The sequence below is a fragment of the Zonotrichia albicollis genome, chromosome 1 (genome assembly GCF_047830755.1).
Source record: "Zonotrichia albicollis isolate bZonAlb1 chromosome 1, bZonAlb1.hap1, whole genome shotgun sequence".
Taxonomy (NCBI): domain Eukaryota; kingdom Metazoa; phylum Chordata; class Aves; order Passeriformes; family Passerellidae; genus Zonotrichia; species Zonotrichia albicollis.
Window position 1 is genome coordinate 93,143,130 of NC_133819.1, and position 13,592 is coordinate 93,156,721.

Sequence of the window (13,592 nt, forward strand, 5' to 3'; positions counted from 1 at the left end):
AAACGTGCCAACTAAGACAGGGAAAAATCTCTTTGAATGTAAAGCATTGTCTTGTGTTTTCACTATGCAAAGACAGTCACTGTGCTGTCAATTTACACAAAGCTTTCAGCCACACCGGTACATGCTGAGCATCTGTGCTCAAGATATGTGCCTGGTACCTTCTACCTGTGCAATGCTTCTGACCTCTGAAGTGTCTCCATGTAAGGGACTGGAAAACCCGTAGATACTAAAAGCACTCTGTTAAAAACTCACTGCCTTCACCGTAAATACATTAATTGATTTGGACCGGTGCAAACGCTCCCGCTATACGTGCTGGGCTTCCGTTCAGCAAAAATTAAACACAACCCTTACAATTAATAGAAGAGACGGTCTCTTTGCTTTCTTTCCCAACCCCACTCACGCCGGCTTATTAGTGAATAATAAAACATCACCCCGGACAGTGACAAGCGCTGTGCGAGCGGTCATCCCTCCTCGACGCCCCTGGGGACCCTCTCTGCCCCGTCTCCCTCCGGTGCTGTCCCCGCCTGTCGCCTGTGCCGCCCGGGACCCGCACCGCTCCCTGGGGGCGGCCCCGCCGTGAGGGCGGGCGCTGCCGCCGCCGCCCGCCCTGCCCGCCGAGCGAGGAGAAGCCCCTCACCTCCCCTCGGTCCCGGGGGAGGGGGCTGCTATCACGTGTGCTTCCTCCCCCATCTCTCGCTCTCTCTCTCCCTCCTCCTCCTCCCTCTCCGCGGCGGCGGCGGCGGCGGCAGCAGCCTCTCGGCTCCGCTCCCTTTGTTGCAGGCGGAGCGGCGGCGCTGCCGGGCGCCGCGCACAAAGGAGCGCGGCCGGGGCGAGGCGGCGGCTCCGCGGGGCGGACGGGCGGACGGAGCGCGGCCGCGGCGGGGACAGCCCTGCCCGCGCCCCGGCGGTGGCAGCAGCAGCAGCGGGTCCGTGCGGCCGCTGCGGCGGGGATGCTGAAGGTGCGCTCCGGCGCGGCGGAGAAAGGAGGGTCCCGCCCGGGCGGCGCCGCGGGCTCCGGTTGATGCTGCGGGCCTGCCGCCGCCATCCCGCTGCTCCTCGGCCGCCCCTCGCCATGCTGGGAGAGAGCCCGGCCGCCGCCCGGCCGCTGCTGCGGGCGGGACCCCCGCTGGCGCTCTGCTACACCTCGGCCCTCCTGGTGCTCGCCCTCTCCGCGCTGCCCGCCGGCCGCGCCTCCCATCCCCTGCCCGGCTCCGAGTGCCAGGGCGGCGGCAAGGGGAAAGGCATCAACTGCTCAGGTAATGCCCCGCCGGCTCCCGCCCGCGCCCTCCCCTGCGGGCAGCCCACGCGTGCACGTGGAGGGAGGGCTGAGCGCGGCCCCCCTGCTCCGCCCGGTTCGGCCCGACCCAGCCCGGCCCGGCCCGCCGTGCTGCTGCGGGCGGCGGAAAACAAAGGAGCGGCGCCCGCCCCGGCCCCGGGTGCGGCGAGCCGGCTCCCGGCCGGCCGAGAGATGCCCTTCTGCGGGGAGCCCCGCTTCGAGGTCTCCCGGCGAAGGGAAGGGCTTTGCCGCCGCCTCCCGGCTTTTGTTGCTCCCCGCTGCTGTGTCCCCCGCCGCGGTGCCGGCAGGTGCGCGCCGGGTGCCCCATCCCGCCCCTCCTCCGCTCTGCCCTGCCGCTGCCCCGGGCCCGTCCTGCCGCTAGCAGCGGGTGCCAGCCGGGTGGCAGCCGGGAGAGCAGCCCCGATGGCTCACACGGGCTCTTTCTCAGGGCTCGCTCTCGCTGTGAGCAGCCCAGCCACGGGGCAGCCTCTCCGCCCGTCCGTCTGCCGGCTGTCGTAGAGATTCACTCTGGGTGAGGTGTAGGCAGCAAAATACCCCGCGATGTGCTCAGAATGAGCTTTCTTGGTTTTGTTCCTGCTTTGGTTGCATGACATACATAATATACATAATTGTGTGCTGGTATTGTAAGGTTGCAGTGTGGTTTGTCATGACAGCAGCACGTTTTCTTAGATCTTGAGGCATATGATGGTTTTGAAGTAGAACAAAGTAAATACATACAATATAAAGTTTACAGGTTTTAAGAAAGATTTGTCTTCTAAAACTACTATTTAGAAAAGGGAATTTATTTTTTTTCTCTGAAAAATGGCTGTGGAGCCTCCTCCTGCCTTTTGAAATGATAGGTTTATTTCACTGCACGAATCGCCAGCGAGAGCTGTACAAAGTGCCTTCTCCAAGGTGATGAAGGTTTCTCGCCCTGTGCATGGAGCCCCCCGCTCCCATTGTCTTCAGCGGGATTGGAAGGCAATTTACATGTTGGGAGGAACTCTCGGTGCCTTCCAGGATAAGGTCCCCAAACTGTACCAGAGATTTCAAGAAATGAGTGCACGGAAGAGTGACCTTCCTGCCAATTACATTTTACAATACGGATAATGCTGCTAAAGCAGGCTATCAAATTCGCAGACCAGCAAACTGTGGCAAAACGGTCTTGCAATACAATAAATCTGCCACACATTCTTGAAATGCTCCTCTTCATTTTACCCAGTTTAGATGTACACTGTGTTACTGTGTGACAGTACCACAATGCTGCTGTTTTGCTGCTGCCGGCTGACTTTTCGTTCTGTTTGTAGGAATATGATGGTTATTTTTAAAGAGAGGTTAATAGGTTAATGTGTCACTGGCGTTAGCGGCTTACCCATCAGAGACATATGGGTCATTAGACCATGGCATGAGCATAAATCAGTGAGATTAAATATGGAAGGCTGCTGAAATGTATGAGGAAGTTTCCAAGATGATGTGGAACACAGGGATATCATTATTTAGAAACAGCCACAGAAAGAGGGCTTTCCAGCCTGGAATTAGAAAACTGTGTGCTATATTGAAGGCATTCAGCATGATTTGGTTCTACTAAAAATAGGCACAAGCAAATGTATGTGCTATATACATATTTGTGGCAGGCACTCTTTTCAGGGTAACTCCAAAAATATGGAAGGAAAATTTTGTTTTAAATGCAGTAGTCAGATTCTGCTGTGTGTTAACTGTTTCATGCAAAATGGCAGGGTTTCAGTACTCAACTTTGTTTTGAAAGAACTAACATCAACACACCGTATCTGGGTCAGATTTTCCCCTCACTTACCTTTGCACAGCTTCATTAACTTTTACTGAAGGAGCTACTCCCTGAAAAAGATGAGTTTCCTGTATTTACACGTGGGACCAGCTGTTGGCATTAGCACCCTTCTCAGTGGACTGCTACGATGTACATTGCTGTTTATACTGAAGGTTAAACTTGAGAATGATACTACTGCTTCTCCATATGACTGGACTCTCTAAATTGCTTTCCATATGCAAAGAAGCGAAATGCTTCTCCTTTCTTCTGCTGTTTTGCAAGTTTAATATGTGCATCAGTTTGACCTGCTGCCCTAACAGGTTTTTTGCACTTCTTGAGACATTCCTGGGCTGGTAACATTTTACTATTGTTAGACTATATAGCTTTATTTATTTGTTATTTCTTTTCAGAAATGCTGAAGCCCTCTCCTTTATTGCTACAGAATATGCTGCTTAAGAAAGAGTTTGCTGTAACAAAAGAACATTACAAGGTGGAGAACGCAGGCAGACAACATGAACATTAAGATGGCTTTTTCAGCCACTTGATTCTGCTCCTTTGCCACATGCATTGCAGCTTGGCCTTTTGTTAAATTATGATATAATTGCATCATCCCTGGCCAAAGGAAGAACATTTGATAAAGTGATTAGAGCAGGAAACAGAGAATTAAGACGTATCTGGAGTTAATTGACAATGTGGACTTGTGTGTGTTTGCTCATCTGTCAATCCATACTTTCCTAAGCTAATGAAATAAAATATCCCTGTTTTACCCAGAATGGGGCATAAACAAAACAGGTATTTCTTTCTGGAGAAGACTGTACTAGGCTGGTGTTTTGGAGATGTTATATTATTCCCAGTGCTACCTGTAGTCTTCTTCCCTAACATTCCCAATACTCCCTGCCTGTCCAAGTGCTGGTGGCGTGATGCTGGGCTCAGGCTCTGGGGTAGCTGTGTCCTTAGTGAGGGGCTGTGAGCTACAGGGGGTTATTGGGCATCCCATGTGTGAAGGTAAGCACAAGGTGTAGTTCCTTCCTGAGCTCCTAATGCGATGGTGCTCTCTGGAGACACAAACTGTGCGTGGACATCGCCAGTTTCAGTGTTAGCCTGGCTGAGTCTCTGGTGTGAGATGTGCTTCGGTCACCTGTGCTGCCACAGGGGCTGCAGATGGGTCATAGCTGACCAAACGCTGCAGATGTGGGTGGAAGGTACACAGACTCAGAGAGAGATACTGCTCAGTGCACAGTGTGGGTGTGTGCACCTGGGATTGTAATTAACAGGGATGTGCTTGTGTTGTGAGCCTTTCAGTGTGCTGCTCCCTTGTGTGATAAAATTGACTTGCTAGGGTTGATTCCATGCCTCACCTATGAGTCTCACAGACTGTGTGCTGCCCCTGCTCTTTTTAAGATCTCTCTGAGTGAAGTGAGTAAAAATAAAGTTGTTTCAAGATAGGTTATTGGGGATTGAGTGAGCAAGATGAGATCCTGTTTAAATGTGAATATGGTGCATTTGTTTCCATTACTTTCTTGGATGCCTTCATGTCTGTCCCCCAGTTCCTGTAGCAGGAATCCCACAGGTTTGCTATTGATGGACACCTATTATGGTGCTGTTGTAGCTGGTTTTCCTCAGGAGAAGATGAGGTCTAAATCTACTCCTATCTGCTATGTCTACACTTGAGGTGAAGCCTTAAGATAATTAGTGAGTTGGCCAAAATGAGTTTTATGTGCACTATTTCTCACTCCAAACTATTGTGTTGTCTGAAGCCTGGATCCAGGCTGTCCCTGCCGTAACAAGGGAGAGTGAACACAGGCATGTAGCTGCCTTGGCCCAGTCCACGTGGCAGATGTGGCCGTGGATTTTGGAGGATATAAACCTCAGGCACTGCTGGTCTCTGGAGCTCAGCCGTGGTTTCTGCCTGGGCTCAGTGGGGGCTCTGTGAACCAGAATGAGATGTGGCCTCAAGACTGGCTTTCATCTGTGCTTATCAGCTAGAACAGACATATCCTTTGTGCTTTTTGCTCAAATTAAGTGGATGAGGGGTTTTGTTTGCTATATCTTTCTAAGTTACACAGAGCAAAACCAATTTGTGCTAAAGATATGCAGCCATATTGGTGAGAACATTAAGAGCAAGGGATGTAAGAGAGATACAGGTTCAGGTAAATTATCGTATTTTAAGAATTACATGTTTTTTTGTGTTTGCATAGTTCCACTTGATCTGAAATGGTAGACAGGAATAATTGGTTATTTTATCTAAGATACTGTGAGTTATGTTCCTGAAAATGAATTATAACAGTCAGGCCAAATAAAATGTGATATGTGTTTGTGCCAATTGAACTTCTGAAGTAAATGATCTAAACTCAGTCAGGTTACGTGTCACTTAGAGAAACTATCATAAGGCATGAATATAAATCAACTACATGTAAAAAGTAAAAGCAATTATTGAAAAGAGAAATTAAAACTCGGACAGTAGCATGCGTATATTTGTTTCCCTTTAGTGTAATTGCCTAGACATGAAATGTCCTTGCAATACAGATTCTTATGCTGATTAAAGAGTCAAAAGGTAATTAAAATAGAATTGAAAGTGTCAGAATAGCAGAAAATCATCTTGTAACAGGTGTCACTCCATCATTGTCACTAGTGGGAACTGGTAGTGTGATGGAGCAATTGAGGCTTGACTGAGGGGATTGGATTGAATCCAATTTCTTTATTGGTTTTTTGAAAAGAGGAATAAAGAAGCTGTGTTTGTTGTGGAAAATACTGCTAAGGAAGCATTCTTCCTGTACCAAGATCTCTCAGATAATTCCTATTAAGGGGAAAACAAGAAGTCTGGTCCTTTTCTTCCTGTTGATGTAGGGATAAATATTTTATACTTATATCTTGTTAGTTTTCTTCTGGAGTTGACAGTAGACTGGATAAAGAGGAGAGTTGATATTTACTTGGACTAGAAAGAAAAAAGAAGCTGTGGCCAAGAACTTTGGATAGGGAGGTACAAATGCAGAGAATCCGACTGATATTGACAGGAGTCTGTACCCTTTTCCTGGAGAGAGATCATTCCATTCCACCATTGATCCATCAGCTGAAAGCACTTGTACCTTTCCCAGGCTGCGGTGAGACTTTGGGGAGGGTCCCCAAAGCAGACAGTGGCAACAGTTCCCTGGATAACAGTAACTGTAACATTTGTGGAAGGAAGAATGCCGAGCATCAGGAATGTTGAAAAAGGATCTGTTCCTCTGAGTCGAGACTCCTGCATATCCTCCTCACTGAGTGCTCACAGGTGCTGTGGAACAAGAGTGGAGATAGGGGACGTGTTGGTAATACTGAGGTGGAGGTCTGTCTTTTTCTAAACTGGCTGTAGTGCTCAGCAGAACCAAAGACCAAGGATATTCTTTGTAGAAGTACTCTAAAAAAATGTTCTATCCCAAAAAGAGCTTTAGATTATAAGAAAATGATAATTAAATACTATGCTGGAAACTAAATAGTCCCCTCTAATTGCTGTAGTTTATTCCTAGATCATCTTGAAATTCTAACGATTTAGAAACATAGAGAAATAGAGGAAGAAAAAGAGAGTGTGGGGAGTGGAGCTGTATTGTGTGGAACTCCTAAGTGTGTAAGGAAGAGCTTTTTTCACTAAATCAGTTGATAATAAATTTTATGAAACCATTTCTTGGTCTTCTCTGTATGATATTTTTCTCCTACAAAAGGATAAGAAGTTACAGAAAAAATCTGATTAGGAGTAAGCTCAGCAGTCAAAACTGTGATCTGATGAAATTAAAGTTTCCTGGAGAACCTGAAATCTGTTTATTTGTCTTGATGAACAGCTACAATGTATCTTTGGTTCTAATTTAGTTCACAGATGGCTTCAGGGGCATGTGAAAGCAGAATTATTTAATCTTGTATTATTAGGACAGTATCTAGTGGTGCCATTAGTTACCATTAGGTATCTAGGATTTATGGATCATATGTTTTATTATTTGTTTGTTTATTTTAAAGGAGAAAAAAATCCAGGTCTTTTTTTCTCTTCAAGACTCTTTCCAGGGAACTTGTGTGTTCTGTGGAGCAAGATGCCAGTGAAAGCCTTTGCTACAAGAGTACCTGAAAGACTTCAGTTCTCACTGACCCGGTTACATCCCAGACCTGGCTGACTGGGAGCTGGTAGACAGATCAGGCTCTGCGTGCATTTGCATATCTATTGATGTGGATTTCTCCGTTTAGGAGAGCAATTTAATGTTACACTGATATCAGTGTTCAGTTTCTTTTACGTTGCTCTAAAACTGCCTCACTGGTCATAGTGTGATTTGTGAGGAGGCAGTGTTTGACTAGCAAATCGGGGTTTATTTTAGGATAATTTAAATTCTCATTACAGTAGACAATTTGTAAGGACTGAAAAGGCGGGACTTTTCTGATAATAGATTATGTGTTACAGAAACAGCATTTAAAGGATCTGGTTTGTAATAAAATTAAACCCCTGTAATACCTCTCTATTGATTTGGTTTTTGATTTTAAATTTATTTTATTTATAAAATAAATTTAGTTGCAGTTACAGTCTTGAAACACCCACATTATATAACTACGTTCAAGTTGGCAGGATCCTCATGCATGGTTCAAAAAGAGTGTTAATTAAGACCAGCAGGAAAACATGTAAAAATTAAAGGGAAGAAAATCTTGAGCAAGACAAGACTGTCAGTAATTTTTTCTGAAGTAGTCTGACTTGTCTTGGTAGGTGCTGGGTTTTCTCCACCTTTTCCCATCAGGCTGAGACCTCGGCATGCTCCTTTGTATCTTTAACAGGAGCAAAATTCTCTGTACTTTTGTAAGATACATAGAAAGAGAGAGCAGCCGAGGAAGAGAACAGGTACAATGTCCACAAACAGACAAAAGGGTGTTCAGGACACGAAATGGTTCTTCTCAGGTCTTGTCTGGAGGCCAAAACCTCCTGAAATCTGGCTCTGTCTGGCTGTCAAAGCCGTGGGCAGCCTCATTCCAGTTGCCTGGCTTGCTGGCAGGCAACAGCCGTGTTCCTGTAGGAAAGGCCCTGGGGCATCTCCTGTGCCTGCCACGAGTCTCATGGGATCCATGTGGAAGCAGATGGGGTGAATGGGGGCAGTCAGGCAAGCCAGAGAGTTGGGACTGTGCAAACTCTGGTTAATCTGCCCCTGATCACCACAGTGTGTTTGAGGGAGCACACAGCGCCTTTAGGGGCTCCAACTGCTTTATCCCAGATTCACCCTCACTGTTCCTACCCAGCTCCAGGAGTCTGACACATGTCAGGGTTCACCTTTTTTTGGCTGCCCAAAAATGCTGCTTTAGGAAGTGTTTTAACCAGTCTCGGTTTTTAACCGATGAGAGCCCTGCAGGTGGTGAGGGGAGAAGGGACACAGCCCCCCATGAAAACGTGCTGTCACATCTGCTGCTCTGTGGCTATAGAAAACCTCCTGCAAACGCACATATTTCAGCAGTGGGTGACAAAGTGTCCTGTTGCTTACGCCTGAAGTGTATGGAGGAGTTTGTTGTACCTCACAAGAGATTTACTTGCTTTCTTTCCTATTCACAGACACTTCACATATGACTACAAAGAATGAGTGTTTGGATAAACATCATTTGCAGAAGTGGCTCTATTTTCTCTAAAATTTTGAACTGAACAAGATTCTTAGCCACAGCAACACAAAAGCTTGAGAGATGGAATAGTTAAAGGTGTTCGTGCATATGCCAAAAGTGTTCAGAATAGTCTAGGCATTCAAAATGAATGAGTGCTTTTGAAAATTCAAGTTTTAGTCCTTAAGGATGTCCCTAAAACACAAGAACAAGTTATAAAATCTTCAGCTGGTTGGTATAGACAGCTAAAACAGAGCTTTCCACAGGTATTTCCATTGAAAATTTGACAAAAAATTGCGGCTGGATAGCAGTTTGTTGCTTTAAAAATTCAGGGAAGCATTGATCTAATGAAATGTTTACATTTTGCTAATTAGTATTGACTCTGATTGTGTGCTGCCTCTGCCTGATCCCTCTGGGAGAGACAGAGGTCAGTGTGTTGTGCCAAATGGGTTCTCCCGAGCAGCAAAAGATCCTTAGACTAAAGAAAGGGGTGTCCTGTCCCCTCCCTGAGCGACATTGTCATGTGCAGTGGGCAGATGAATGGTTCTTTTCCTGAAGCACCATCTCTCTCCCAGAGCTTTTTCTTCATTCTTTACATCTCCCAGGATTTTGCAGAGACAATTATGTGAGGCAGAGTTCTTTCTTGCTGTCTTGATTGGAAGTATAATTTTATGGAAGTATCATTTCAAGGTTATAAAAGTGAAAATAAAACAGGCAGGCTCCTGTTGAGGTTATAGAATTGTTTTCTCATATAAAACACGGGGTTGGGAAGGCAATTTATTTCATTGTATTTCTACTCTCTTTTAACTGCAAAGGATGTCCTTTTCTTCACTTGTGCCGGTGTTTATACCTACAAAGGATGTCTTTGTGCAAACGGTTAAATGTGTTTGTAATGTGCAAAACTGGTTCTGTGCTGTAAGAAAGATTCTTTTTCATGTGAGAAGCAAGTGGCTATGGTAGAGATGAAACAAAAATTTTGGCTAAAAACCACAAAGAACAAATATCTTTTTTTTTTCCTTTTCTTTTTTCCTGCTCTTTGTTAAAACCTGTGTCTGCAATATGGAACAGTTATCCAGGTGAGAGAACACAATCTCCACATTTGCAAGTGATATTCATGCTGCTGACTGAACAAACAAAGAGAATCACTGGAACCAAGCTCCGAATTTGAGTGTTTTGGGTGATTTATCTACCAGATGGTAAATGCAGTCCAATGTAAAAAATTAGTCTGGGAGCAGGGAATCAATCATTCAGCACACTGATCAGCAAAGGGATTTGGGTGTTATAGCAGAAAAATTAATGAGCTGGCAATCCACTGCAGAGCAGCATTAAAACAAAAGATACTACACTATAATAAAAGAGTCTTCATCCAGAAGACAAAGAGATGAACATCCTGCTTTGTTAGACACTTGATAAACGTAATCTAAAGTGGTGTATTATATACCAAGCCCCTTATATTTGAGTCAAACATAATGACTCAAAAATTCAGTATCAAAATCTGGAGATCAGAGTTAATTTGAAAAAGTGAAGCTTTTCACTGCTTTCACAGTTCTTTCCCAAACACACAGGTTTTTCTGTCACAGGAGTTACTTACTAGTATTCTATATTATGGTAATAGATATTTCTATTCTATTTAAAGTCACCCCACAGTGCATTCAGAATTACTTAATGAAAGATTATAAGATACCAATACTAGCTTTATGACATAATTACATCTTTCTTTAAAAGTCTTGAAAATGTGTCCCCTGCCTTTTCAGTTACTCAGGCTACAAGAAATCAGAATAGTTTTACCACCAAAAGCTCTTCATGACTTTTCTCTGATTTTCCTTGTGAAGCATTGAGTCTCTAGCTAGAAAAGACTAAGAAAAGGTGGCTTCTGTGCTCATTTTCCACTTTTAAGATATTTCTGTTGAGTTTTGAAATTTTTTTTAACTGTAAGGATTAGGTGCAGGATAGGCTGTTTGAGGAATGCCATGATGTACAGGCTGCTTCTCTAGGGAGGAAGGGCAGCAGCAAGGTCTGGCAGTGCTGGTACGGGGCCACCTGATGTGGAAAATCTGTCTTTTGGCTCCCTCTCCACCCTAAGGGATCAATGCATTTCTGTGACTGCAGGTAACTGAAAGAAATAGGTTGTAACCTGTCTCTTTTCTGCTATGGAAAGCAACCAGAATCTGCTGTTATGTGTCCTCTGTGAGTAAATGCTTTTATTTCTGAAAAGAGTCAATGAGATCAGAGACCTTTGTGCTGTATTGTTCTCCAATTTTGGCATTTTCTTATTTGGTTTTATTTTTCTTGGGAGTGAGGATTGGTAGGTTGATACACAGCTAAAAAAGCGCATAACAAAAATCTCATGTTGATAATGCAAATCTAATATCCAAATTGATTTTCATTTTCTTAGTATTTCTTAGTATTTCTCCATGAATAACTTGTTTAAAAAGATTTCTACAAACAGGGGAAGGGAGCTGATGGTCTGACTTCCTAAGCAGTAGAGCAAAGCCCACGACCTAAGGATTTTTCCAGAATTGCTAACCACTGATTAAAATCAACGGGAGCTCCCAGATCATGGTCTTTGTGAAAATCACATTTCTCTTTGTTCAGAGTAAGGAGTAAGAACCTGTAAATTTTAGTCCGATACAGCTGTACAGATTGGAGGTGTAGAAACAATGATATTCCATCAGCTTGCAGCCAGAGCTGTACCGAAGTCATGGGCTCAACTGCTTACATTTCTCCAAGCTACACGGACATGTTTGCATCCAGTCCAGCCTGGCTTTACTCATGAACTGTACCTCAGTCAGTGTTTGTGTACCCCAGGACTGAATTGTCCTTTCATTCCATTTCAGAAGTGTGGGTGTGAGACAAAAGGCAGAATTCAGTCATATGCATGTTTACCTGTAAGCTTGTTATGTTTTGTTGGTCTTTTTTCCTCCTGTTATATTTATACGAAGATTTGTGCCAGCTAATTTTTTTTCTGCCTTTTTGGGAGTGCTGTTACAGACAGCTGACTGAGGCTGTGAAGTGAGTGAGGCTGTGGCTCTGCATTCAAAGCGAAAACACAGATTAAATTGAGAGTAGCAGTGACACAAGGTCTCCCAGCGCCCCAGCACTGAGAGGGTGCAGAGCAGGGATGATAACACGTCTGGTGCCCCTCTCAGCCCATCCCCCTGGCCTGACTGGCTGTGCCTGGGGGGAGGACAAGGTTCTGCTCCTTGCTCACTTGGCCAGCTGTCTGAACACCTGGCAAAGTCGAGATGTCCTTTTGCAGCACCTGGGTCAGGGCGGAATGACAGCAACAAGGCAAAGTTCCTTGGTCCTCTGCTGCCCACTGGGTAGTGGCAGCCAATTTACAGCAATTAGGAGATGTCCCTCAAGAGCTGTGAGCTGGCCCTGGGCGTATTTTGGCAGTGGCCCCAGGAGGACAACCCGTGAGCTCTCTAATCCAGCGTTACATTTGCCGCGGGAATCCCCAGCCGGCAGCCGTGAATAATTTCCACCTGCTTCAGACTCTGGAAGTGGCATGATGGGAACAGGGAGAGATGGATGAATATGTTGAAGAAAGAGGTGGCCTTCTGCCTGTCCCTTAGGAAAGGCTTGTTTCTGGCTCTGAAATGCTGAGTGTCACAGGTCCACTCAGGTCCAGTGGCTTTGTCCAGCTTGCCACTGCAGAGATGCCATCAGCTCCAAGCAAGCTGGAGTTCCACCAGTTCTCCACAAACCCAGAGGTTCTTCCAGCCCTGTGCTAGCCATCATTGCCAGAGGTGATGAAACAGGACAACATTCCTCGCTCTGTGTATGCCATGCTGTAGCCCGACTATAAACTCCCAGCCCCTGAAAATCCTTTCCGGGCTGGCAAAGGGGCTTAGCAGGAGCTCTGGGAATTGTATTTTTCCTGGTGTTTCAGTATGAATAAACGAGCAGGCAGAGAGGAATTATTAGCTATAGATTTATCTGACAAGAATGCATACAGGAGAAAAAATGTTATTTCAGTAAGCTGAGCAGTGATTTGGTTTTTTTGAAGCGTAATAGAGTTGTTAAAGTTTGAAAGGAAGGGAGCTGCCTGCTCAGGTTCTTCCTGGCTTCTGTAACTTACTGGAATTACCAGAACTCATTAAGAAACCTAAATGATCAACCAGGGGCTTGTTTGTTTGTTTTCTCCCTGTGACTTTTATGTGGCTCGTTATTTTGTTTCTTTTCCAGTGGTTTTCTGACTGTTTAATTACAGTTTTCAAAACTATACCTAAATAGCATAGTGTATGGGTGTTCAGAGGAGAGAGTTTCTGCAAACCTAATTATGCTTCAGTACCATTCATACTGCTAATGTTTCAGGGATATTACCCAGGAGTTAATTTATTTCCTTTTTCTGTATACAAAATAGGAATCTAATATTATTTTACTAAAGCTTGTGTATTGTAAGAATGCACCACAATGATTTTTTAGTTTATAGATCTGCTAAAGGATTTTTAATGAGAGTGAAGTGCAAGAGGAAACTGAGGTTTTCATATTAATTTGAAAGCTATGAGATCTAACTGTTACATTTTAATCTCTTACATGGAGAGTACCCTCTTGTTGGAACTAACTTCTATTTAGTATTCTAAAAGTGAAAAGGTACTTAGTTCTTTGAAATCAGTAACCACTTAAGATGTTATTATAAATTCTTAATTTTGATATAGACTGGCAGGATCTGTGGTACATTTTCCTCTAAGTAAATTTTGAAGTGTATTCCTGTTGTTTTTTTTTTTTTTATGTCTGTAGCTTTAAAACATGCAGTGTTGGCACTAAATTCTTTCAGACCACTACTAACTGCAACAGCCTTTAATTTTTTTTTTTAGTTGGATAACTCATGTTTAGGCAAGCCAGTGTTTCATTTCCTGTGTGTAGTAAAGTTCTGCAACTTGCAAATAGCTATTTCTTTCTGCTCCTGTAAGTAGAACATTCCCACAAAAGAGCTGCCAT

The 13,592-nt window shown here is 44.7% G+C and overlaps 1 protein-coding gene across 1 annotated transcript in view; it reads left to right on the forward strand.

Moving 5' to 3' along the window:
• The first annotated feature begins 587 nt into the window (after window positions 1-587).
• Window positions 588-13,592, forward strand: part of TMEFF1 (transmembrane protein with EGF like and two follistatin like domains 1) — a 116,178-nt gene continuing 103,173 nt past the window's right edge. Inside the window, exon 1 of the mRNA XM_005482927.4 lies at window positions 588-1,256. Within this exon, the coding sequence (XP_005482984.1) occupies window positions 1,022-1,256 (235 nt within the window). The 5' untranslated portion in view covers window positions 588-1,021. The remainder of the gene's footprint in view (window positions 1,257-13,592) is intronic.